Raw genomic sequence first — 23,145 nt, 5'->3', positions numbered from 1 at the left:
GCTATAAGAGTCAGCGACATTCAGGCCTTGTCGATAGATCAACCTTACCTTCTCACATTTCACGACAGACTAATCTTAAAACCAGACCCCTTATACCTTCCTAAGGTAGCAGGGAAGTTCCACAGGTCACAAGAGATACATCTTCCTACTTTCTTTAAAGACCCCTCTACTCCTGAAGAACAAAAATTTCATACTCTAGACGTCAGGAGAGTAGTTTTGCAATATATTGAGAAAACTAGTAGTTGGAGGCAGAGTAGGGCTCTGTTCATATCCTTCCAGGGCAAAAAGAAAGGATATGGAGTCACAAGAGCAACATTATCCAGGTGGATAAGAGACGCTATCCGGTTGGCCTATTCCATGAAAAATGAAGAACCTCCGGAGGGTATCAAAGCACATTCCACCAGAGCCATGGCTTCTTCCTGGGCCGAAAGAGGGAACGTGCCAATCGAGGATATATGTAAGGCTGCAACTTGGTTGGCTCCTTCCACTTTCTATAATCACTACAGGCTTGACCTGTCTTCCGACTCTGACCTACACTTTGGCAGGACTATCCTCAGCACGGTGGTCCCCCCCTAGGTGTTGGTCTCTGGAAATCTCTCCAGTGGGTGCTGTCATGGCGAAGGGTAAATAGCCGGATTACTTACGGTAATGCTCTTTTAATGAGTCCATGACAACACCCAGTCACATCCCTCCCTAATAAAAGCCAATGTAATTACTTCTATGAAGTTTATATTCTGATGATACATTGTAATGGTTGACTAACACTGGCGGTCCTCCGGGTACTCTGAAATTAAACTGAGGAGGAGAGGGGGACCGCCCCCTTTTATGTCTCTGTAGGTTTCCTGTTCCTTGGGGCGGATCCCTATCTCTCCAGTGGGTGCTGTCATGGACTCATTAAAAGAGCATTACCGTAAGTAATCCGGCTATTTCACCTGGTAGGAAAAAAGAGACATATTTAATAGAAATATAATTAAAATTACATTCAAATAGCATAAAAAGTCACAGTATCCCAATACTTTGGGTGTAAAGTCCAATTCGTCCAGACGATGTGAAGGTCTCAAGTATGAAGTTTCCGCTCGGGTCCTCCTCCGTACCTCCTCCGTAAAGATGATGATAGCAGATCAGGAAAAAGATTTTTCTTCAGGAGCGTTGTCCCGGCCAGTGACACACGCTCCCCGGGCCTCCTTTCCGGTGGTACGTGAGTGTGGTGAGCTCGCGATCAGGGTCTGCAATGTAGCGATCAGCCAGCAGGACCTTGTGTGATGTCAGCTGTCACTATCATCATCTTTACGGAGGAGGACCCGAGCGGAAACTTCATACTTGAGACCTTCACATCGTCTGTAGAAAGGTAATTTCAGCATTATGTACTCTATGCAGTTTGACTCTTAACTCTGCAAATATTCGGAACTTTTGTGCACTAACGGTTGTGTCAGGAAATCATCTGGATGAATTGGACTTTACACCCAAAGTATTGGGATACTGTGACTTTTTTATGCTATTTGATTGTATTTTTAATTATATGTCTATTAAATATGTCTCTTTTTTCCAACCAGGTGAAAAGGGTATTTATAGCACAAACGATATAATATTTATTGTGTTCGGCATTTGACAACGTTGTGGTATTGTCCTGTTTGCATCTGATTCCCTTTGGCAGTGGTTACACTTGCGCCTGCCTACATATTTAAACTTCTTTAAAAAATTGTTGGATCTCAGTCCATGCACCAGAAAACCTAATCCACAGCAGCCATGGCAATATATTTGACATCAATTTCTGGCATAAGTTATAGCAAATTTGTTTATCAGTTAACGGCCATACTCTCTCACTATGTCACAGCCATTTTTAAGAAGCATCCTGTAAGCTTTAGAAATCAAAATATTTTAGCAAATATCCCATTTGTTGGAATTTTAGCCTTTCCTACAACAAAATATTGGATTAGTTGGAATGATACATTTTCACCTTTAGTACCTAGGTACTAATTCATCTGTTTATAAACATCCATCTTGTTGTTGTCTCTAATATCTTAATAGTCTTTCATTTATAAAATGTTCAATCAAGTATACATTTTTAGTGCTGTGTGGGATTAGGTGTGTACCATCTCTTTTCCTATCCTCAAACCTTGTCGTCAAAGTCGCTAAGGTAAATTGATATGCGAGTCTTGTAAGTCTCTTCAGCTGTGAGCTTTCCATGACTACCTAGTTCAAGAACCTTAAAAGATGAAAGGATACGTATTTATAAAACTGAGAAGTTTTGGTTTCATCTTAGCAACAGAGCTATTACTGCTGTGAAACACCATTGGATGACTGGTAAAGCCTTTGTGCACTTTCATGCAAACATGTTTTTAGCTGCAAGCTGTGAATAAAATGTGCCACAAAGTCTTCGCAGCTAGTCTCATACGTTCTGGGAGTCTTTGTATCCTTTCAAGTCTTCCGCAATCATCGTTACTCGAAAAAGCCATAAGTGGACACAAGGGCATTTTCTCTTTTAAAAATACCTAAACAATAGTATTGGAGCGGCCATATATGCACGGACAATATGTTGGCTGATCTGATTCAACTTATCATTTGATAGTTTACAATGTGAAGAGAAGGATTTACATCACATTATATACTTTATATGTGTTATTATTATTTATTGTTATAGCGCCATTTATTCCATGGCGCTTTACATGTGAGGAGGGGTATACATAATAAAAACAAGTACAATAATCTTAAACAATACAAGTCATAACTGGTACAGGAGGAGAGAGGACCCTGCCCGTGAAGGCTCACAAGCTACAAGGGATGGGTGAGAATACAGTAGGCGAGGATAGAGCTGGTCGTGCAAAGGTTTGGTCGATCGGTGGTTACTGCAGGTTATAGGCTTGTCGGAAGAGGTAGGTCTTCAGGCTCTTTTTGAAGGTTTCGATGGTAGGCGAGAGTCTGATGTGTTGTGGTAGAGGGTTCCAGAGTAGGAGTGATACGCGAGAGAAATCTTGTATACGATTGTGGGAAGAGGAGATAAGAGGGGAGTAGAGAAGGAGATCTTGTGAGGATCGGAGGTTGCGTGTAGGGTAAGTACCGGGAGACAAGGTCACAGATGTATAGAGGAGACAGGTGGATGGCTTTGTACGTCATGGTTAGGGTTTTGTACTGGAGTCTCTGGGCAATGTGGAGCCAGTAAAGGGATTGACAGAGGGGAGAGGCCGGGGAATAGCGGGGGACAGGTGGATTAGTCAGGCAGCAGAGTTTAGGATAGATTGGAGGGGTGCAAAAGTGTTACAGGGGAGGCCACAGAGCAGGAGGTTGCAGTAGTCAAGGCGAGAGATGATGAGGGCATGAACTAGGGTTTTTGCAGATTCTTGGTTGAGGAATGTACGGATTCGTGAAATATTTTTGAGTTGAAGTCGGCAGGAAGTAGAAAGGGCTTGGATATGTGGTTTGAAGGAGAGATCAGCGTCAAGGATTACCCCGAGGCAGCGAGCTTGTTGGACTGGGGAGAGTGGGCAGCCATTTACTGTAATGGATAGGTTCGTTGGGGGGGTCGTGTGAGATGGGGGAAAGATGATGAATTCTGTTTTGTCCATGTTAAGTTTCAGAAATCTAGCGGAAAAGAAGGATGAAATAGTGGACAGACATTGAGGGATTCTGGTTAGTAGGGCGGTGATATCTGGTCCAGAGATGTAGATCTGTGTGTCATCAGCATAGAGGTGATACTGAAAGCCATGAGATTCTATGAGGTGCCCCAGGCCAAAGGTGTAAATGAAGAAGAGCAGGGGCCCTAGGACTGAACCTTGTGGATCTCCGACAGATAGGGGGCGAGGTGAGGAGGTGGTGTGTGAGTGGGAGACGCTGAATGTCCGGTCTGTTAGGTATGATGAGATCCAGGATAGGGCCAAGTCTGTGATGCCAAGGGATTAGAGGGTCTGTAATAATAAGGAATGGTCCACTGTGTCAAAGGCAGCCGACAGGTCGAGGAGGAGGACGACAGAGTAGTGTCGCTTGCTCTTGGCGGTTAAGAGGTAATTGGTGACCTTAGTTAGGACAGTTTCAGTGGAATGGTGTGACCAGAAGCCAGATTGTAAGCGGTCAAAGAGGGAGCAAGAAGAGAGATGGGAGGACAGTTCAAGGTAGACGTGTTGTTCCAGTAGTTTGGAGGCATAGGGGAGAAGTGATATAGGGCGATAGCTAGATACAGAGGATGGGTCAAGAGAAGGCTTTTTGAGGATAGGTCTGATGGAGGCATGTTTAAAGCTTGAGGGGAAAACACCAGTTGTTAGTGATAGGTTGAAGAGATGGATTAGGGTTGGGATGAAGACTGTGGTGAGGTTTGGGATGAAGTGGGATGGGAGCGGGTCAAGTGCACAGGTGGTGAGATGCGATCTTGAGAGTAGAGTGGAGAGTTGATCTTCTGTAATGGTGAAGTTGGTTTTGGAGGTGGAGGGCTGGGAAGTCAGGAGGAAGGGCTCTGGGGGTTGTTGACCAAAACTGTCTCTGATGTTATCAATCTTCTGCTTGAAAAATTAGGCAAAGTCTTTAGCTGAGATAAGTGGGGAGGGAGGAGGTGCTGGGGGACGGAGGAGAGAATTGAAGGTGTTGAATAACTGTTTAGGGTTGTGAGACAGGGAGGATATGAGAGATGAGAAGTAGGTTTGTTTAGCTGTGGCGAGTGTGGTCTTGAAAGTAGTGAGGGACTGTTTGAATGCGTTGAAGTGCTCGTTGGAGTGGGATCTTTTCCATCTGCGCTCAGCAGCCCTGGAAGCTCGCCTCAGTTCTTTGGTCAGGCTGGTGTGCCAGGGCTGTCTGTTGATTTTGCGAGCTTTGGTATGTGTAACTAGGGCAGCAGATTCCAAAGCTACAGCTATTGTGGTGTTATATAGAGCGGCAGCGTCATCCGCATTGGGTAAGGAACTTATATCTGTGAGAGGGAGGAGGGATTCAGAGAATGAATGTAGGTCAAGATGTTTAAGATTTCTGCGAGGGTGTGAAAGTTTGTAGGGTGGGGATTGTAGACATATGTATATGTATATACATACTGCAAGCAGCACTTCAATGGAAATAAGTGGATTTTATTCACACAGATACATACAATGCTTCCGCTAGCACATAATACTCCATGAAATTTGAGCTTAATTGATTATATATGTATATATACTGTATATTATTTTTTCATATACACACAGTGGTAGAATTATCCTGCTTCACATGAATCTATTTGGTTGTGCATACATTTTACGTTTCCCTATCAGTGTCCTGAAGGGATTTAACTTAATATTTGCTTTTGTATTAAGTTTTGTTGTAAATGTATGCAGTTGTGGAGGTGAACAGCACAGCGCCATCAACGGTTTACTGGCCACAAAACAGGATCTGCAGTACTTGGCAGTGGTCATGAGACAGAGGACAGAGCTGGGCTGTTCAGCTCCCCAACCGTTATCATCCAGCCTCCACGGACACATCCAAAAACTGCTGATCGGTCAGAGTGCATCAAAAACCAAAACAATGTTATAGGGTCTTAATGGGAAGAAAACCAAAGCGGAAAAGAAACCCCTTAAAAATAACTTATTTATATTAATAATTACATTATTTATTAATATATAAAAAACTACCCAAAAATTCCTCTTAAGCAATAAAAAAAGGAGTTATAGAGAGTCTGATACGGGTTATCTCAGAGGGAATATACACTGGGATACAAAAGACAAAAACAGCGCGTAGGGTTTGGAGCTAGTTAGTAACACAAAAAGGAAGCATCTAGGGAAGACAGGAAGGGATATATAGGGTAACACACAATCTAACAGTGGAGTTTGGCACACTGGGTAGCGAAATGGCGCCCCCGCGCCACCACCTACATAAAGTGTTTAAAGTGCATGTTTAGATACATGATCCTATGTGCCTAGTCAACAATGAGCAGTGCAGGTATATGGCTCAATGTTTTAAGAGGGAGATAAAACTCTCATAGAGATATATTTTATACGCCTTTACATAAAGGGATAGCTACCGCAATGTGATATAGCGAGGAGATGGCTGGAGTAAAGTCCCAGACCAAAGACAAAAAAGGTTGTATATGGAGACAGCACAAAACCTATCAGCTAGAGAAAGTTTTTTAAAAAAAAGGTGGTATGGTCATGCAAAAAACAACATAAATGGCATAGTATATATAAGCTTAACCCTATAAATAAGTCCACTGAAACATAGTAACTTATTAACAAAACTGGTCCTATGCCATCATAAAAGACCAGTAAGTAATAGAAATGGACACTCCCAATAACATAAATCCTACAGAAAACATGGAGTTCGAGTCCACAATATGTAAAACAAATAAATATTATTGAATACAAAAGCATAAAAAAAATGATGAAAAAAAATAGTGTATAGAAAAAGTCATCAAGCAGTGCTTTTAGTGCCTATAGTATGCAGTATTATTATACACAGAAACCACTACAAGGTAATTAATTCAATCCTGAGCTCATATACAAAACATGCTACCAGCAGGGGGTACAAGCTTCCTGCAGTATGGAAGCATGCAAAAATGTGTAACGAGTTTCAAGTAGATCTCTATGTTACTATAGTCTCCTGGTGGAGGCATCCGAGTCCTTTTTGTTTTGAGCTCTGAGATGGGACCTTCTCCCACACCTCATAGAGTCTGGCTAACCGAAACTAAAAACTGCTGACCAGAAGGAGTGCCAGGTATTGGATACCCACCGATCTGATAGTGATGACTTATCCCAAGGATATTAATATGATAATATCATTATAGTGGAACAACCCTTTAAAGACATTTTCTGAGCTTACAGCTCTGGCAAAAATTAAGAGACCACTGCATAGTTTTATAAAAATCAGCTTTTCTACTTGTCTGACAGCCATTCCATTCCATTGTCAGTTGAATTCTAACCAGAGGACTCCTCATTCTACTTAATGTGCTTCTCATTAGGTGATCACCTGAACCAAATCTTATTTAACGAAGAAAAGTATAAGAAACACTGCTGTGGTGTTCACAATCCTCTTGCAATAGGACAAGCTAGATGGCAAAACAAGTGCTAGTAATATCCCAAAAGTAATAGGAATGAACAAATAACTTTTAACCGTGCCAAAGGAGTTGAAAAAGAAAGTCTTGAGTGAGGAAAAGAAGGGCTCAATTCTGGTTTTACTAGCAGAGGGACACAGTGAGAGTCATGTTGCCTCCATCCTTAAAATTTCCAAGACGGCAATCCATTACAACAAAGTCAAGCAGCAGACATTGGGGACAACAAAGCTACAGACCGGCAGAGGGCGAAAACGACTCTCCACTGACCGCGATGACCATCATCTTATTTGAATGTCACTCAGCAACCGCAGAATGACATCAAGTAAGCTACAAAAAGAATGGCAAATGGCAGTTGGGGTGAAGGGCATTGCAAGCACAGTTCGTAACAGGCTCCTAGGGGCAGAACTCCAGTCATGTAAAGCTAGAAAAAAGCCTTTCATAAATGAGACGCAAAGGAGAGCCAGGCTGTAGTTTGTAGATTGGACCATAGAGGACTGGAGTAAGGTAATCTTCTCTGATGAGTCTCATTTTCAGCTTTGCCCAACACTTAGTCGTCTAATGGTTAGACGGAGACCTGAGGAGGTGTACAAGCCACAGTGTCTTGCACCCACTGTGAAATTTGGTGGAGGATCGGTGATGACCTGGGGATGCTTCAGCAAGGCTGGAATTGGGCAGGCTAATCTTTGCGAAGGATGTATGAATCAAGCTGCATACAAGGTTATCCTGGAAAAACAGTTGATTCCTTCTGCTCAGGCAATGTTCCCCAACTCTGAGGCCTTTTTTTCCCAGCAGGACAATGTGCCGTGCCACACAGCTAGTTCAATCAAATTCCTGTCATGGGCAGCCCAATCTCCAGACCTGAAGCCCATTGAAAATCTCTGGAATGTAATCAAGAGGAAGATGGATAGACACAAGCCATCAAACAAAGAAGAACTGCTTACATTTTTGTACCAGGAGTGGCATAAGGTCACCCAAAAGCAGTGTGAAAGGCTGGTAGAAAGCATGCCAAGACGCATGAAAGCTATGATTAAAAATCATGGTTATTCCACAAAATATTGACTTCTGAACTCTTCCTGAGTTAAAACATTAGTATTGTTGTTTCTAAATGATTATGAAGTTGTTTTTTCGCATTATTTGTGGTCTGCAAGCAATGCATTTTTTATTTTGACTATTTCTCATTTTCACAAAATAAATACAAAATTTATTGCTTGGAACTTCGGAGACATGTTGTCAATAGTTTATAGAATAAAAGAACAATTTTTATTTTACTCAAAAATATACCTATAAAGAGAAAAATCAGACAAACTGAAAATTTTGCAATGGTCTCTTAATTTGTGCCAGAGCTGTATATAAAATAGAGAAAGGTACTCCTATGTGCCCAATTGCTGGCCGGAAGATACCAACCAGAAATTATGATGTAAAGGTTTATGGGTCAATTGGGTGTTCTCACTTGTGTTAAGTTGTGACTCTTCAAAGTTATCACTGTACAGACAGGAGGCCAGATACCACGTTGCAGGAAAGAAAAAAAATCATTAAAAGGGCAGTGCAGAGAGACTTTAATTTTCAGCAGTCACAGAGATCAGATCTGAACCGATTGTAAAATAATATGCCATCACTTTATGAACTGGCAAAACCTCTGTGTTCATTCTTTTGTATAAATAAAGGGAACCTATCAGGTTCCCTGATCAACCTCAACCGCCAACGTGGTTACATTCTAGCAAGATTTTTTGTATGCCTTTGCAATTATTGTAAAATTGTAAGATCGAGCTAAATTGATGGTGGCACTCTGTAAAACTGTGAGGAATAGGGGCATTTATTTCACAGATTAATCCTAACTCCCATCTTGTAAGCCTGCCCCTACCTTTATGGCATAAGTACGATTATTTGCAAGAGCAACGTCACCGTCAACTAATTGCAAATCTCTCATGAATGTGATGATTGACCTTCTTGGGCATGACAAGTGTGGTGATGAAGCCAGGGAGCTTAAACTCAGCTTCTTTGAAATGCGTAGGTTGGCAGAACGTTACACATATTTTCGAGATTTGTAAAGGGCCGACAGAAATGTTGCCCTTGAAAATCATGTCAATCACACCCTTGGGGCGTGCTTATAAGATGGGAGGGAGGCTTAGTCCAGGAAAAACAATGCCTCCACAAAGATGGGAGGGAGGCTTAGTCCAGGAAAAACAATGCCTCGACGAACTATTCCTCATAGGTTTGCGTGAACAGATTCAAACTCGATTCTACAATTATAGAGCCATTGCTAAGGTGTAAGAAGTAGCGTGTCAGAATGTAGAAATAGACTACAGACATGACATGTTGGCGGTTTAGAGGGAAAAAAAAAAAGAGAAGAAAACTGCCAAAGATTTCAAAAGAATCAAATGGTAAGGAGCCAGGAACTATTATCCCCCAGTGCTGTCATATTCCAGAACTGCAACCTCCCTGTAGCGCCCAGAAGTACGAGGTGCTCAGTGTTCAGAGACATGGCCAAAATAATGGAGGCTGAAACCTGAGCACTAGTGATGAGCGAATATACTCGTTACTCAAGATTTCCAGAGCATGCTCAGGTGATCTCCGAGTATTTGTTATTGCTCGGAGAATAAGTTTTCATCGCCTCAGTTGCATGATTTACGGCTTCCAGATACGCTGAATTCATGTGGGAATTCCCTAATAAACAGGCATTCCTCACATGTATTCAGCGTATCAGGAAGCCGTAAATCATGAAACTGAGGAGATGAAAACTAAATCTCCGAGCAAAAACAAATACTCGTAGGTCACCCGAGCATGCTTGGGATATCTCTAGTAACGAGTATATTGGCTCATCACTACTGACCACCACTGAGCAACAGAGTCAAAATAAAAGAAAGTCAAAACCGCACCCTTTTATATATAGATTGAAGGTCTCAGCGGACACAAGGGCGCACGTCCGAAACCAGGGAGCCCATCCCGGACAGTACCAAGACCACAAAAAACAAAAAGACAGCGCCACAATGGATGGTGGAAAAATAGGAGCTTACATTTATTCTGCCTCCTGTAGCGACGTTTCGGTCAACAGACCTTTATCAAGCACCAAGCACCACTGAGCAACATCTGAAGGCAGATTATTCAAAGGTTTTATGGACTGATAAGTTGAGAGTGACTCTTGATGGACCAGATGGATGGATCCATGGCTGAATCATAATGGGCACAGGCCTTCACTTTAACTTAGACCTCAGCAAAGTGGATGTGGGGTACTGCTATGATGTGGAATTATTAGAGAGAAGCTAGTTGGACCTATTTGGGCTGATTATGGACTCAAAATAAACTACTAAACCTACTGCCAGTTTTTAAATGACATTTTCTTCAAGAAGTGGTACGGGAAAAAGTCGGCATCTTTCAAGAAAACATGATTTTTATGCAGGACAATGCTCCATTGCATGTATTGAAGTGATTCACTGATTGGTAAGCTAGTAAAGTCCTTAAAGATGAAAAATAATGACATGTTCCCTTCCACACCTGACCAAAACCTTATGGAGAACTTGTGGGCCCTTCTGTCAGCACGGAATGATTGTTCAAACCAAGTGCAGCCGCTCAGTGCTTCACGGCGGGGCCAATCAATTAAATATACCTTACCACCTGCTTGCTTTATAGCTCTACCTTTTTCTGGCCCTATGAAGCCAGAAGAGGGTAGAATCAAAGGATCAAAATAGAAGAAGAAATCAAAGAAGAGGGGGGGGGGGGGGGGGGTGGAGATTGAGAGAAAACCAGCAGGTGGGAAGGTGTATTTAGAAGATTTGCCTGGCCATGAAGCACCGATAGGTGGTACTTAGTTTGAATAATAATTCTGTGCTCACAGAGTCCCTTTAAATGGGAGATTTAGGGTGGAGAAAAACAGTACACCTCTCTGACTGGTCTCAGTGAGACTGGTTGGTGCTGTCCAAAAAGTGATCATCAGATAAGAAACTGACAGACTCCAGGGATGGAAGGCTTATCATTGTTATTGAATAGAAGGGCAACTACAAGTATACTGGTCACTGATTTTTTTTTCTAATTGTCAAATATATTTTTGAACATTTTGAGTTGTTTAGTTATTACTCTAACTTTAAATGATGAAAATAAACAATTGATGGGAAAATGAAGATTTGGGGTACTCACCGTAAAATCTCTTTATTGGAGTGTTCATTGGGGGACACAGGAAACCATGGGTGTATGCTGCTGCCACTATGGAGGTTGACACTATGCAAAAAGAAGCTAGCTCCCCCCACAGCAGTGTACACCAAATGGCACAAAGTTAATCAGTTAGTAAAAAAGCAGTAGGAGAAACAACACAAAGACAAACAACATAGCAGAACTAACATAACTGTATACAAGGATGGGTGCCGTGTCATACATTAAAGAGAAAGAGATTTTAATGGAGTACTCAAAATCTTTATTTCTCTATCGCTTTATTGGGTGACACAAGGAACTATGGTTTGTCCAAAAAGCAGTCCCAAGGGTGGATAAAAGGACAGTACCCTCAAGTCTGAGCTCTGGTCACTGCGGTCTGCAGGACCTTTCTACCGAGGATCGCATACGACGAAGAGTGAGTGTAGAACTTTGTGAAGGTTTGAATGGAAGACCATGTAACAACTTTGCAAAGCTGATGCCTGGTGACGGACGGCCCAGGAGGCCCCCACTGCGCAAGCAGAGTGAGCCGTGACCATGAGTGGACACGCTCTGTCCCTTATCTAACAGGCTTCCAGAATAGTAGAACGAGTCCAGCAGGCAATGATGGATCTGTAAGCAGGGAAGCCTTTGCAAGGATTTATGAACAGAGAGTCCGCCAGTCTGAAGGGTGAAGACCTGGATGGGTAGAGATGTAGAGCTTTGAGCAGGTCCAGTTTGTTTAGTGACTGCTCCCAAGGATTAGAGGGAGACGGATCAAATGAATGAAGCACGATGTCTTCATTGAGGTGAAATGAGGAAACCACCTTAGGAAGAAATGATGAGATAGGACACAGGACCACCTTGTCCTGGTGGAACACCAGGTAGGGGGAACTACAAGAAAGAGCTGGGAGTTTGGACACTCATCTGATTGAGGTGATGGTTACCAGGAAGGCAACTTTCCAGGAGAGGAAGGAGAGATTTCTCGTAGCGGTTCAAATGGCGACTTTTGAAGGACATCCAGAACTTAGTTGAGGTCCCAAGTGTCTATCAGGGCCCTTAAGGAGGAACAGAGTGTGCGACCCCCTGAAGGAAAGTCCTGATCTGAGAATGAGACACCAGATTCATCTGAAACAGAAAGGAGAGCATTGAAATTAAAGACAGGCCAAATTTAAGGCCTGACTGTAAAAATGGCAAAAGAGATGGCAGAACAAAAACCATGGCGGCAGCTTGGTTGGCTTTGCCCCAGTGGAAGAAGGCCTCCAATGTATGGTGGTATATGCGAGCTGAAGAAGACTTCCTCACCCTAATCATGGTCTGAACAACCTGACCAGAGTAACCAGCGGACTTCAGTATCACTGCTTCAACAACCCTACCTTTAAATTGAGCCACTGAGATTTCTGGTGGAAAAGAGGACCATGCAAGAGGAGATCTGGATGATCTAGAAGTTTCCATGAAGAGTCAGAGAGGATATTGATTCCTTCTGCATTCCAAGATGTTCTTTGCCAGTCGGAGAGACGAGTATGAGGGGCACTACTTCCGCTTTGATCTTCTTAACCACCCTAAGAATCAGAGGCAGAGGAGGAAACAGATATGGGAGGAAGAACTGGGACTAAGAGACCACTAGGGGATCATGAGATCTGGATACAAATTGTGGTTCAGTCTGGACACCATCAGATCGACGTTGGAAGTTCTCCATCTGAGTCAGAGCTGAAGAGTTCAGGGACCATTTGCCCACGGCGAGTCCCTCTTGCCTGAGAAAGTTGGTGGCCCAGTTGTCCACTCCCGGGATGTATATCGCTGAGATTGACGGTACGTTCCATTTGGCCCAGGACAGGACCTGAGCCACCTCTGACATCACTGCTCGACTATGAGTTCTTCTTTGGTGGATGATTTATGCCAACACCATGGCCTTGTCGAATTCGACTCGTATTGGACGGCCGGAGAGAAGATTCTGCCAGTGAAGAAGAGAAAGGAGGATTGTTCCCAGTTCCAGAATGTTGATGGGAAGGCACGATTCCTAAGCGTTCCATCGGCCCTGGACCATTAGGTCTTAAAAAATTGTTTGCCAACTGAGAAGACTGGAATCCATTATTACGACCTTCTAATGCACTGGAAGAAGCGATTTTGTGCAACGAATGAGGAGGGAGTGTCTCTACCATTCCAGGGATTTCTTGATTCGGTAAGGAAGTGTGACAAGCCGGTCTAGGGACTGAACAGACTTGTCCCACCTTGACAGAAGAGAGAGCTGTAGAGGGTATGTGTGAAACTGAGCGAATGGAACTGCTTTCATTGAGGCTACCATCTTGCCCAGTACACTCATGCAGAAGCTGAGAGAACGTGAGGAGGTACCTCTGAAAGCACAAATCCTGCATAGCAGGACTGAGTACTTCTCTTTTGGCAGAAAAACACCTGCCCGCACAGTGTCTAACAGCAGTCCAAGGAAAACTATGCGTTGGGCCAGGATCAGAGACAACTTTGAGCTGTTGATGATCCAGCCAAAAAGACAGAGGGTGTCCAGAGTGCTCGGCAGGCTTTCACAACATGCTGAGGCGGAAGGAGTCTTGATCAGAATGTCACCTAAATAAGGTATGACGAGAATGTATCTGCTTCAAAGAATGGCCATTATCTTTGTGACAACCCTGGGTGCTGCTGTGGCTAGGCAAAAAGGCAGCATTGTGAACTTAAAGTGAGCTCCCTGGACTGTGAAACGGAGAAACCTCACCTCTGGTGAGGTGGGAAAATGGGCATGTGGATATAAGCATCCTGAATGTCCACCAAGCATAGGAACTCCTTGGGCTTCACGGAGGGAAAGACAGACCGAAGGCACATGTTACGCCGCTTTCCCATACTTACCTGTCCGGCCGGCGCGCTCCCGATGCTCCTTCCTGCTCTCCGTCTTCCAGCTTCTCCAGCGCTCGTCCATTCTCTGGGCCACGCATGCGCAGACACGCTCCTTTCCTCGCTGGAGCTTCTGGGAGGTCATGACCCGGCGGCTCCACCTCCAATATGGCGGCGCCCGTCGGGCACTTCTTCCCAGCGCCAGCCCTACTCAGATGCCTTTGCGTCCATTGCGTTTGCTGGTTTTTGCCAGCATCTCTGTAGGTTCTTTGGCTCCGGTCCCTGCATCCTTGCTGTGACTCTTAGTAATCCCAGTCCTGTGTTCCTGCCGTTCTAGCCAGTCCTGTGTTCCTGCCGTTCCGGCCAGTCCTGCTGTTCCTGCCGTGTCTTCCAGTCCTGTGTTTCTGCCGTTCTAGCCAGTCCTGTGTTCCTGCCGTTCTTGTCAGTCCTGCCATTCCTGCCGTGTCTTCCAGTCCAGTGTTCCTGCCATTCCTGTCAGTCCTGCCGTTTCTGTCGTGTCTTCCAGTCCTGTGTTTCCTGCCGTGCCCACCAGTCCTGTGTTCCCGCCGTATCTACTAACCCTGAGTTCCTGCCGTGCCTTCCAGTCCTGTGTTCCTGTTGTGTTCCGTCAAACGTGTGTTTTCATCTTACCGGTCAGTACTTTTTCTTTGCTGCCGCCGTCCGTCTTGTGCCTCCGCCATATTGGTCTGCTCTGTAGCTCCGACCTTCTCCCATCTTCCGTTCTCCCTCTGTCATATCCTCAGTCGTCTCTTTGGCTCCGGCAGTTGCGGCTTCACCCTCCTTGGGCCTGTCCCTAACGCTCCCTGTACAGGGGGTGGCTCCATCTTGTCCGCTCGCCCTCGGGGGCTCTGAAGCCGTGTCCCAGAGGGTCCACTTCTCTAGTCCTCATAGCACACCATCCTGAATAGACGTAGATGAACATGTCTGTTCAATAATTTTAGGTCCATGATGGGGCAAACAGAGCCATCCTTCTTTGGGACTACAAACAGGTTTGAATAAAAACCTGAAAAGCGTTCCTGCGGGGGAACGGGACTGATGACGCATGCCTTGTAGAGCCAATCGATAGCCTTAAAGAAGCCAGGAATGAGAAAGGGGTTCTTTTGAGGATAGGAATTTAAAAAAATAAAGTGTGGGAGGGTGAAAAATTCTATTTTGTATCCTTAGGAGACAACAGGCCCAAGTGTGGTCGACTACTGAGAGCCACAAAGAAGACAGACGCCCACCCTGAGATGCTTCCCACGTTGATGCGCCGCATTATGCAGTAAAGAATCTGTTATATGCGGGTCTGGAGGACCAGCAGTGGTGGGTTCGTGCAAGCCAGGAAGAGGTTGCCTGTTCCAGATTGAAAATTTCTCAAAGGCGTTAAACTGGATCATGCGTCTTTTGGGAGGTGGGAATTAAGTCTTCTGTTGCGTGAACAAAGTACCCTTTACTCCTTTGGCATGTGAAATAATTTTGTCTAGCTCTTCTCTGAAAAGCTTGGAGCCCTGGCAAGGAAGACTGGTGAGAGACTTCTTTGATGCCGAGTCCACATTTCATGCCTTCAGCCATAAGACCCTGTGGATAGCGACAATGTTGCCAGTGGCATGGACTGAATAGGCAGCTGCATCGAGAGAAGCTGAAAGGAGGTACTTCCCCGCTTGTCCAATCTGGTCCACTAGCTAAATCTGCTAATTCCGTAGCGGGAGCGCCCAACAGAATACCTTGTCAAAGTAATTTTGCCCAGGCTGAAACTGACTTGGATTCCCACGTTGTGGCAAAAAAAGGCAAACTGCCGATCCCGCAGTCTCAATGGCAGAATTTTGCGAGAACCTCGGTGTGGGATCATTCAGAGAGGCTCCATCAGAAAAAGGGAAGATGGTGTGAGTGGAGAGCTGGGAAACGGGGGTGTCCACTGAGGGAGACTCTGCACATTTCTGTAGCAGGTTGGACACAAATAGAAGACCTCCATGCATTTTCTTCTCTGCAAATGCTTTTCTGGGTGCTCCCATTGCCTGGTAAAGATTCCATCAAATTCTTCACGGTTGGCAAAAGCCCGGGGGAGGCACTTAGTCTTCCTGAAGGATACGGTCTGCTCCGAGGGAAAGGGCTCCACATCCTTCAGGTAAGGGTTTGATTAACAGCCAGAATCAATCTATCCACCATGTCCTGTAGTTTTGAGATTTGTTCGCATTCAGATCGGAATCTGACTCGGAACAGAAGTGTGACTGCTAAGCCGCCAGAGGAGGGAGAGTGAGATAGAGATGCTATCTTGGAGACCATTGAGGGCGATGGAGAACTGGACGATGTGCTAGAGCGGGAATGATTTTTGGAACCTCTGCGTAATCTACCATGGTGGGTTTGAAAAACCTGAAGGTCCACAATGCCCAGGGAAGAGGACGGCCCCCCGTGATGGTAGCAGGATTGGTCAGTCGTTATAGGACTGAGACCAAGGTCTGGGACATGTTTGTCAGGTTGGCAACTAATTAAGAGCTGCGGCTGTCACGACTCTGTTGTCGGTTGTCCTGAGGCTAGGGGTTCCTTCCCTGTCCCTAACACTAGGGGCGCCCTAGCTCGCCCTGCTCCCTTGATTACTTCTGATGGTGAAGATATCGGGGCCAAGTACCTTGCCTTAGCTCCTGAATCCGCCCTCAGATTGTACCCTTCCATACCCAGGGAAGAGGGGAGTAGTAGAATACTGTAGTAAACCAGCCTGGCTAACAAGGTAATACGAACAGGGGTAACGAAAAATAGCAAACATACAAATAACATGTAACACAGGAATGCACCGGGGAGTGGAGGATTGGGTTAAACCAAAGTAAAATGAGAAAGGGAATTATCACACACTCAAAACCTAGGAACAGTTACAGATAAATCCACCAAACGCCTTCTCCAATAATAACCAACAACAATCTCCAGCCATGCAGCATAAGCTAGTTCTGACAAGGAGTTCTAGCCAGGACCCAGATTATGTAGGAGATACGAGTGGCTAACAGTGCACAGCTGAGAGCCTTAATACTCCGGGAGCTCTCAGAGATTAACCCCTGCACTGCCAAAAGAAATTTACACCATTTAATAAGAAGGTGAAATGCTTTTAATCAGTGCAGGAGTAGGAGAAACCAGATGCTGCGGTCTTCTGGCTCCTCTATGCCATGATAAACCCGAGACAGCGGCCCACTCAAGGGGAGGGGAACCGCTTTCGTTGCGGGCAGTTTGGGGTTCCTGGGAGGATAGCATGGTGGGGGGACTGCAATCTGGCAGAGGTCTGAGTGGAGGTAAACTTCCTGTAACAGGAAAAACATACAAAGTGCAGGACAAACGCCTTCTCCAATAATAACCAACAACAATCTCCAGCCATGCAGCATAAGCTAGTTCTGACAAGGAGTTCTAGGCAGGACCCAGTTTATGTAGGAGATGGGAGTGGCAAACAGTGCACAGCTGAGAGCCTTAACACTCCGGGAGCTCTCAGAGATTAACCCCTGCACTGCCAAAAGAAATTTACACCATTTAATAAGAAGGTGAAGTGCTTTAAATCAGTGTAGGAGTAGGAGAAATCAGACGCTGCAGTCTTCTGGCTTCTCTATGTCACGATAAACCCGGGACAGCAGCCCACTCAAGGGGAGGGGAACCGCTCTCGTTGCGGGCAGTTTGGGGTTCCTGGGAGGATAGCATGGTGGGTGGACTGCAATCTGGCAGAGGTCTGAGTGGAGGCAAACTTCCTGTAACAGGAAAAACATACAAAGTGCAGGAAAATAGCCGAAGTACTGGAGCGAAACTCCCTGGGGTTAGGCATAAAGGAGAAGAAATGTGACAGACAGAGCATTGCTTAGGATAGAAAAGCTGCCCCTTGGTGGCAGAGTTTACTCAGGTCCTGGGTCCTGTGCCCTTGAGAAACAGGAGACAACACTGGATCAGTGGTTCCAGGCTGTGAACTGTAGAACCTGTAGCGGTTGGGGATGAGCCGGCGGCTTTCAGATGACGCCCTAAGGAAGAAGAGGAAGATATGGCATCAGAAAGAGCTTGCAGGGTTCCTGTTTGTCTAAATGAGAGGTACACCTTAATAGGCTGAGAGTGGTCAGCGGACGGACCCGAGAGAGGCAGTGCATGCGATTGGCCAGACTGCAGGGGGCGTGAATTAGCGATTGGTCAGTCTGCCGTGGGCTAAATTTATAAGTGAACCCACTGAAGAGAACCAGAGCGGAGTGAAAGCCGCAGCTGGTCTACGAGGGAAAGAATGAATGGCGAAATGGATAGGAAACCTTTCCAATGGGTGAATAGAGCATGCCAGAAAGAAGGAAAGGGAAGGCTAGAGCCCTTTTCTTCCTTTTTTTGGAGCCTCCCTAACTGTCACAGATTAGCATGTGAAGATCTTGGTTAGTAACTGTCCTGAAGATACTGAATCCTTCTTCGCAGGCCAGTAATGGAAGATGGTCATAAGACGTCCCGTACGCTGACTATTGATGGCTGGAAGCTAATGGATCCATCTTCCTTCTATGCTCCTATGTGGGCATAGGAATGGTGGCAAGGACCGTAAGCTGGGGAGCCTCAAACGCTCTTGCTGCGTGATGGAGTTAGGATCCTGCCTCATAGACCAGAGAGGATACAGTAGTGACACAACTCCACACTGTGCTCTCAATCTATAGGTAGGAACGCCATTCTGTTGCCCTTACAAGCCGTATCTGAAAGAAAAAAGAAAATAATTCATAAAAAACAACAAAATCTAAGGTAGATGCGGGACTGGGACCAGACCCGTGTCTGCCTCCTACTGGCATTGAGCTAAAACTAGGCTGGAACAGATTAACTCCATGCTAGTTGGTGGGTGTACACTGCTGGGGGGAACTAACTTGGTTTCCTATGTCCCCCAATGAAGCGATAGAGAAATATACATTTTTCTTCTAGTTGCGTAATAATTCTGCACACTAATAGTTGTCCAATAATTCTGGGCATATAGACAAAGACTAAGAAAGACAAAGCCTTACTTTATCTTTCTTAAATATTCAGGTTTATTAACCTTTTAGAGTGACCGAAAGCACTGCAGTTGTTCAATAATAAAAAGAATCATCAAAAATACAAATTGCCTAATAATTGTACACACAGTGTATACACACACATACAACCTTCCAATGTAGTCCTCAGATACAGAGTTAAAAAATATATTTATCAATATGACCAAAGAAAAGAAACAATAGATGCTGAAATGACAGGCATATGATTTATGCCTTAAATTAGGTATCTCCTTATGTTGAAGTTGAGCACATTTGTAATAGCGAACACACCTATATAATATAGGATCATAAGAGCTACTTTTTATACTCTAAACACTAAGGTTGTGGTGCTGATCTGGTCCCTGATGTCCCCTTTCTCCTTAATATGTAGATAACTGGCTGCAGGAGCCCGAGGGGAAATAGAACTGTCACCAGCAGCTAAGAGCTGTGTGAACAAGCCCTAAATAACTGCACGGAGTCAGATGGGGCAGCTCCCTCTGGAGACCAGTGCTAAATGCTGCTCACTGATATCTGGCAGCTACGCAGCAGGATCCCTGGAACAGGAGCCTTCTAGAGGTTCTTGGAGAAAATCTGCATCATTGATTCAGCACTGTGACTGGCGTGTCTGTAAATGAAACCGAACAGTGCAGCAAGCAGAAGAAAACAGAATTTACTTCTTTCTTCCTTGTAATTCTATTTTCTCACACTGGGTATCAATGAACTGGCTGCCGGCAGCGACTGCATAAAGTTGTGAACATAAAAGTGATATTTTGAGATGTAACCCAGTGAATTTTGCCAACTCTTTAGAACAGAACTAGTAGCAATATCATCAGAAGAGATTTCCTAATTACTCATTTTCATCCAATAATATGAATATATTATTTTCCTCTCACGTACATTTCCATCTCTTCTCCTTCCAATTTCGGACTAATTAGGGAAATTGTTTTACATTTTACTATGAAGCTATTCTTCACACATCACAGACGCCACACAATATGATAGAAGTTGTAATTGTAGTCGGGCAGTAGTTTCACACATCAGTTTCTTTGTGTGCTATCCTTTATTTTTACAGCTAGATCACAGTCCCATCAGAACCATGCATCCTTATATGTGTCCCTTTTTCCCCCCAGACCAGTTGGTTTTGAAAAGAAAAAAAAAGTTTACATGTCCTAATGTAATCCAAATTGGGAATCAAAATCGACAACGCAAGTCAATGGCCCAGAGGGAAAAAAAACGGATAGAACAGGGATCTTATTCATGTGTTGTCCCTATTAGTGATGAGCGACTGTGCGGCATGCTCGGGTGCTAACCGAGTGTCTTCGGCGTAATCGAAAAATATGTTCGAGTCCCCGTGGCTGCATGACTCGCGGCTGTTAGACAGACACAACACATCCCGGGATTACCTGTTTGTTAGGCAATCTCGGCATGTGTTGCGGCTGTTGAACAGCAGCAAAGCATGCAGGTGCGGGGACTCGAACATAGGTATTGTACTCTATTAGTACCCGAGCATCCTCTGATAACACCTTATCCAAGCACGTTCGCTCGTCACTAGTTCCTATCTTACTGTTTAATGGGTTGGAGAAGCTTACATTTTTTTATATAAGAAAAACGAATGCAACAAGGATTGTAAAAACTGAAACAAGGACCAAAAAGGGGTCCAGCACACTGAAAAAAACCCACAAGGTTGTTTTTGACAAGAAACATATGCAGTTTAGACTCCGCTGTCATTGACTTCCATGATACATTTTCTTTTCTGTACCAGCAGGGCTGTGGAGTCGGAGTCGGTGTCATGGAAATTGAGGAGTCGGAGGTTTGGCTGTGGAGTCGGAGTCGGAGACCGTTTTGGTGGAGTTGGAGCCATGGAAACTGAGGAGTCGGAGGTTTGGCTTCTCCACTCCACAGCCCTGTGTATCAGTACCCTGTAGTATTCTTTATTACAACACTTTTTTAGCAATGTTAACGTCTTAAAAAACAAAAAAAAAGCCTTACACTACAGAAAGTGCATGGAAAATACTGTAAATGTCACCGGATGCAATCAGCTGATGGTGTGAAGGAACAAAGAAAATGGATGTTAAAATAAGAGCTAAATATAATTTGTACCATTTATGCTACACAGTTAGCTAATGGTATATGCAGCAATGTAACACAAGTACATTATTGTATAAACTATATTGCTGCCATTTGTGCTGTCGTTGCTCTAACAGCCATCAATTAACAATTTTCCTAAAACCTTGTTTCTTTGAGATACAGAACTGCCAGAAGATTTCCTTCTATAAACACAATCTTTAATCTGCGGCGGAACATTTCCCATAGTCATAAACAGAATTAATGCAGTTGGTGTCACATTTACCTCGCTGGCCCTCTTGATTATCTTGTCATCAATGTCGGTTATGACCATCACCATGATCACGTCTATTCCAAAATATTGGGTTAGAATTCGACGGATGATATCAAATCTAACATAGGAACTGGAAAAGGAAAGGCATCAGTTTTACTAAACAAGACACTAGATAAGCACAACAGTAACACCCTATGGTTTTATATATTATTAGATTTTATATTTGCTTACAAATTTTTATGAATAATAAATACCATAGAAACACCGTGAAGTGCAGAAATTAAGTGGGAACCACTTGAAAGAGGAAACTTACTTATACTCTAAACATGGTAAAACCAAGAACCACCAAGACAGAGAATATATAATAAGAAGGTATATCTTAATTTAAATAAAAATATTTAAAAAAAAAACAATGGAAAAAAAAATGTATTACCCCTAAAAGGTGTATATGTTACCTACAAATAGGCATCAAGAAAAGACTGTGTATATAATAAATACATAGCACAGGCAAATATTTTACTTTGGTCACTGATATATACTGTATATCACACATTGTTGGTAGGGCAAAATGCGACAATATCCATATGGAAATCAGACCCAACAATCTGCTGCATCGCCCTGTGAGAATGTGCCCCCTTACAAAGCTATGGACAAGCACTGGTTAACAGGACAGGCTTTCCGCTTCTAACACTAAGGCTAGTTTCACATTTGCGTTTAAAAACGCAGCGTTTAAAACGCAAACGCAGGTGGTGAAAAAAACACATGTAAACGCGTGCAAACGCTGCGTTTTTTAGACGCATGCGTTTTCTCATGCGGTAAAAAAAACGCGGAGTTTTGACGCGTTTACATGCGTTTTTGAAACGCATGCTGAGAAGTGTGTGACAGCTGCCAATCATCAAAATCATCTAGAAAACCCACTATAAATAGAAATAGCTAGGGTTGGGGTTAGGGTTAGGGTTACGGTTAGGGTTAGGATCCCTAGGGTTAGGGTTAGGATCCCTAGGGTTAGGATCACTAGGGTTAGGGTTAGGGGTAGGATCCCTAGGGTTAGGGTTAGGGGTAGGGTTTGGATCCCTTTATCACCTTGATGGTGGGGGGTGGCTTATCAGTTTGTATTGTTTTTTTCTATTGAAACGCATGCGTTTAAAACGCAACCAAACGCATGTGCTTAAAAACGCATGCGTTTACATAGACAGCAATACTTTTTTTGCGGCAAAAAAACGCCTCTAGAAATTACTACATGTTGCATTTTTGCAACCAAACGCAAGCATAGAAACAATGCATGCGTCGTCAAACGCGGCAAAACGCATACAAAAAAAACGCATGCGTTTTTAATGTTAAATATAGGAAAAAAAACGCATGCGTTTTTTTGCGCTAAAACGCAGCGGCAAAAAACGCAAATGTGAAACCAGCCTAAACAATAAGGGTCTGATTCATTGTTGAATTTGCTCCTATTTTTGCCTACTTTTCACTATAATAATAATCTTTATTTATATAGCGCCAACATATTCCGCAGCACTTTATAATTAAGTGGGGACATATACAGACAGATTCAATACAAGTTAAGACAATTTAAACAGTGACATTAGGAGTGAGGTCCCTGCTCGCAAGCTTACAATCTACAAGGAAATGGGGGGGGACACAATAGGTGAAAAGTGATTGTTATTTCAGGTCTGGCAATTATAATAAATAGGGATTTTCATACAAAGCTGCATGATCCGGTCATCAGCCCGTGTGTTTAAGTGCAATAGTCAAGTATCAAGTGCAGTTATCATGAGCATGGAGGGTGTGGAGACAGATGAATAGTAGGGTGCAGATTCAGAATAATATTTGGAAGGAGGGAACAGGGCAAAGTTAGTTTACTG

General features: G+C 43.9%; 1 protein-coding gene across 5 annotated transcripts in view; it reads right to left on the bottom strand.

Annotated features, from left to right (window-relative positions):
- CARS2 (cysteinyl-tRNA synthetase 2, mitochondrial) overlaps positions 1-23,145 on the bottom strand; it is a 114,708-nt gene that overhangs the window by 63,871 nt on the left and 27,692 nt on the right. For all 5 annotated transcript variants that reach the window (XM_077297007.1, XM_077297006.1, XM_077297004.1 and 2 more), the window contains one exon: positions 21,293-21,410. In XM_077297007.1, coding sequence (XP_077153122.1) covers positions 21,293-21,346 — 54 coding nt within the window. In that variant the 5' untranslated portion in view covers positions 21,347-21,410. The remainder of the gene's footprint in view (positions 1-21,292; positions 21,411-23,145) is intronic.

Source organism: Ranitomeya variabilis, chromosome 3, assembly GCF_051348905.1.
Source record: "Ranitomeya variabilis isolate aRanVar5 chromosome 3, aRanVar5.hap1, whole genome shotgun sequence".
NCBI lineage: Eukaryota > Metazoa > Chordata > Amphibia > Anura > Dendrobatidae > Ranitomeya > Ranitomeya variabilis.
This window is presented reverse-complemented; position numbering and strand designations above follow the sequence as displayed.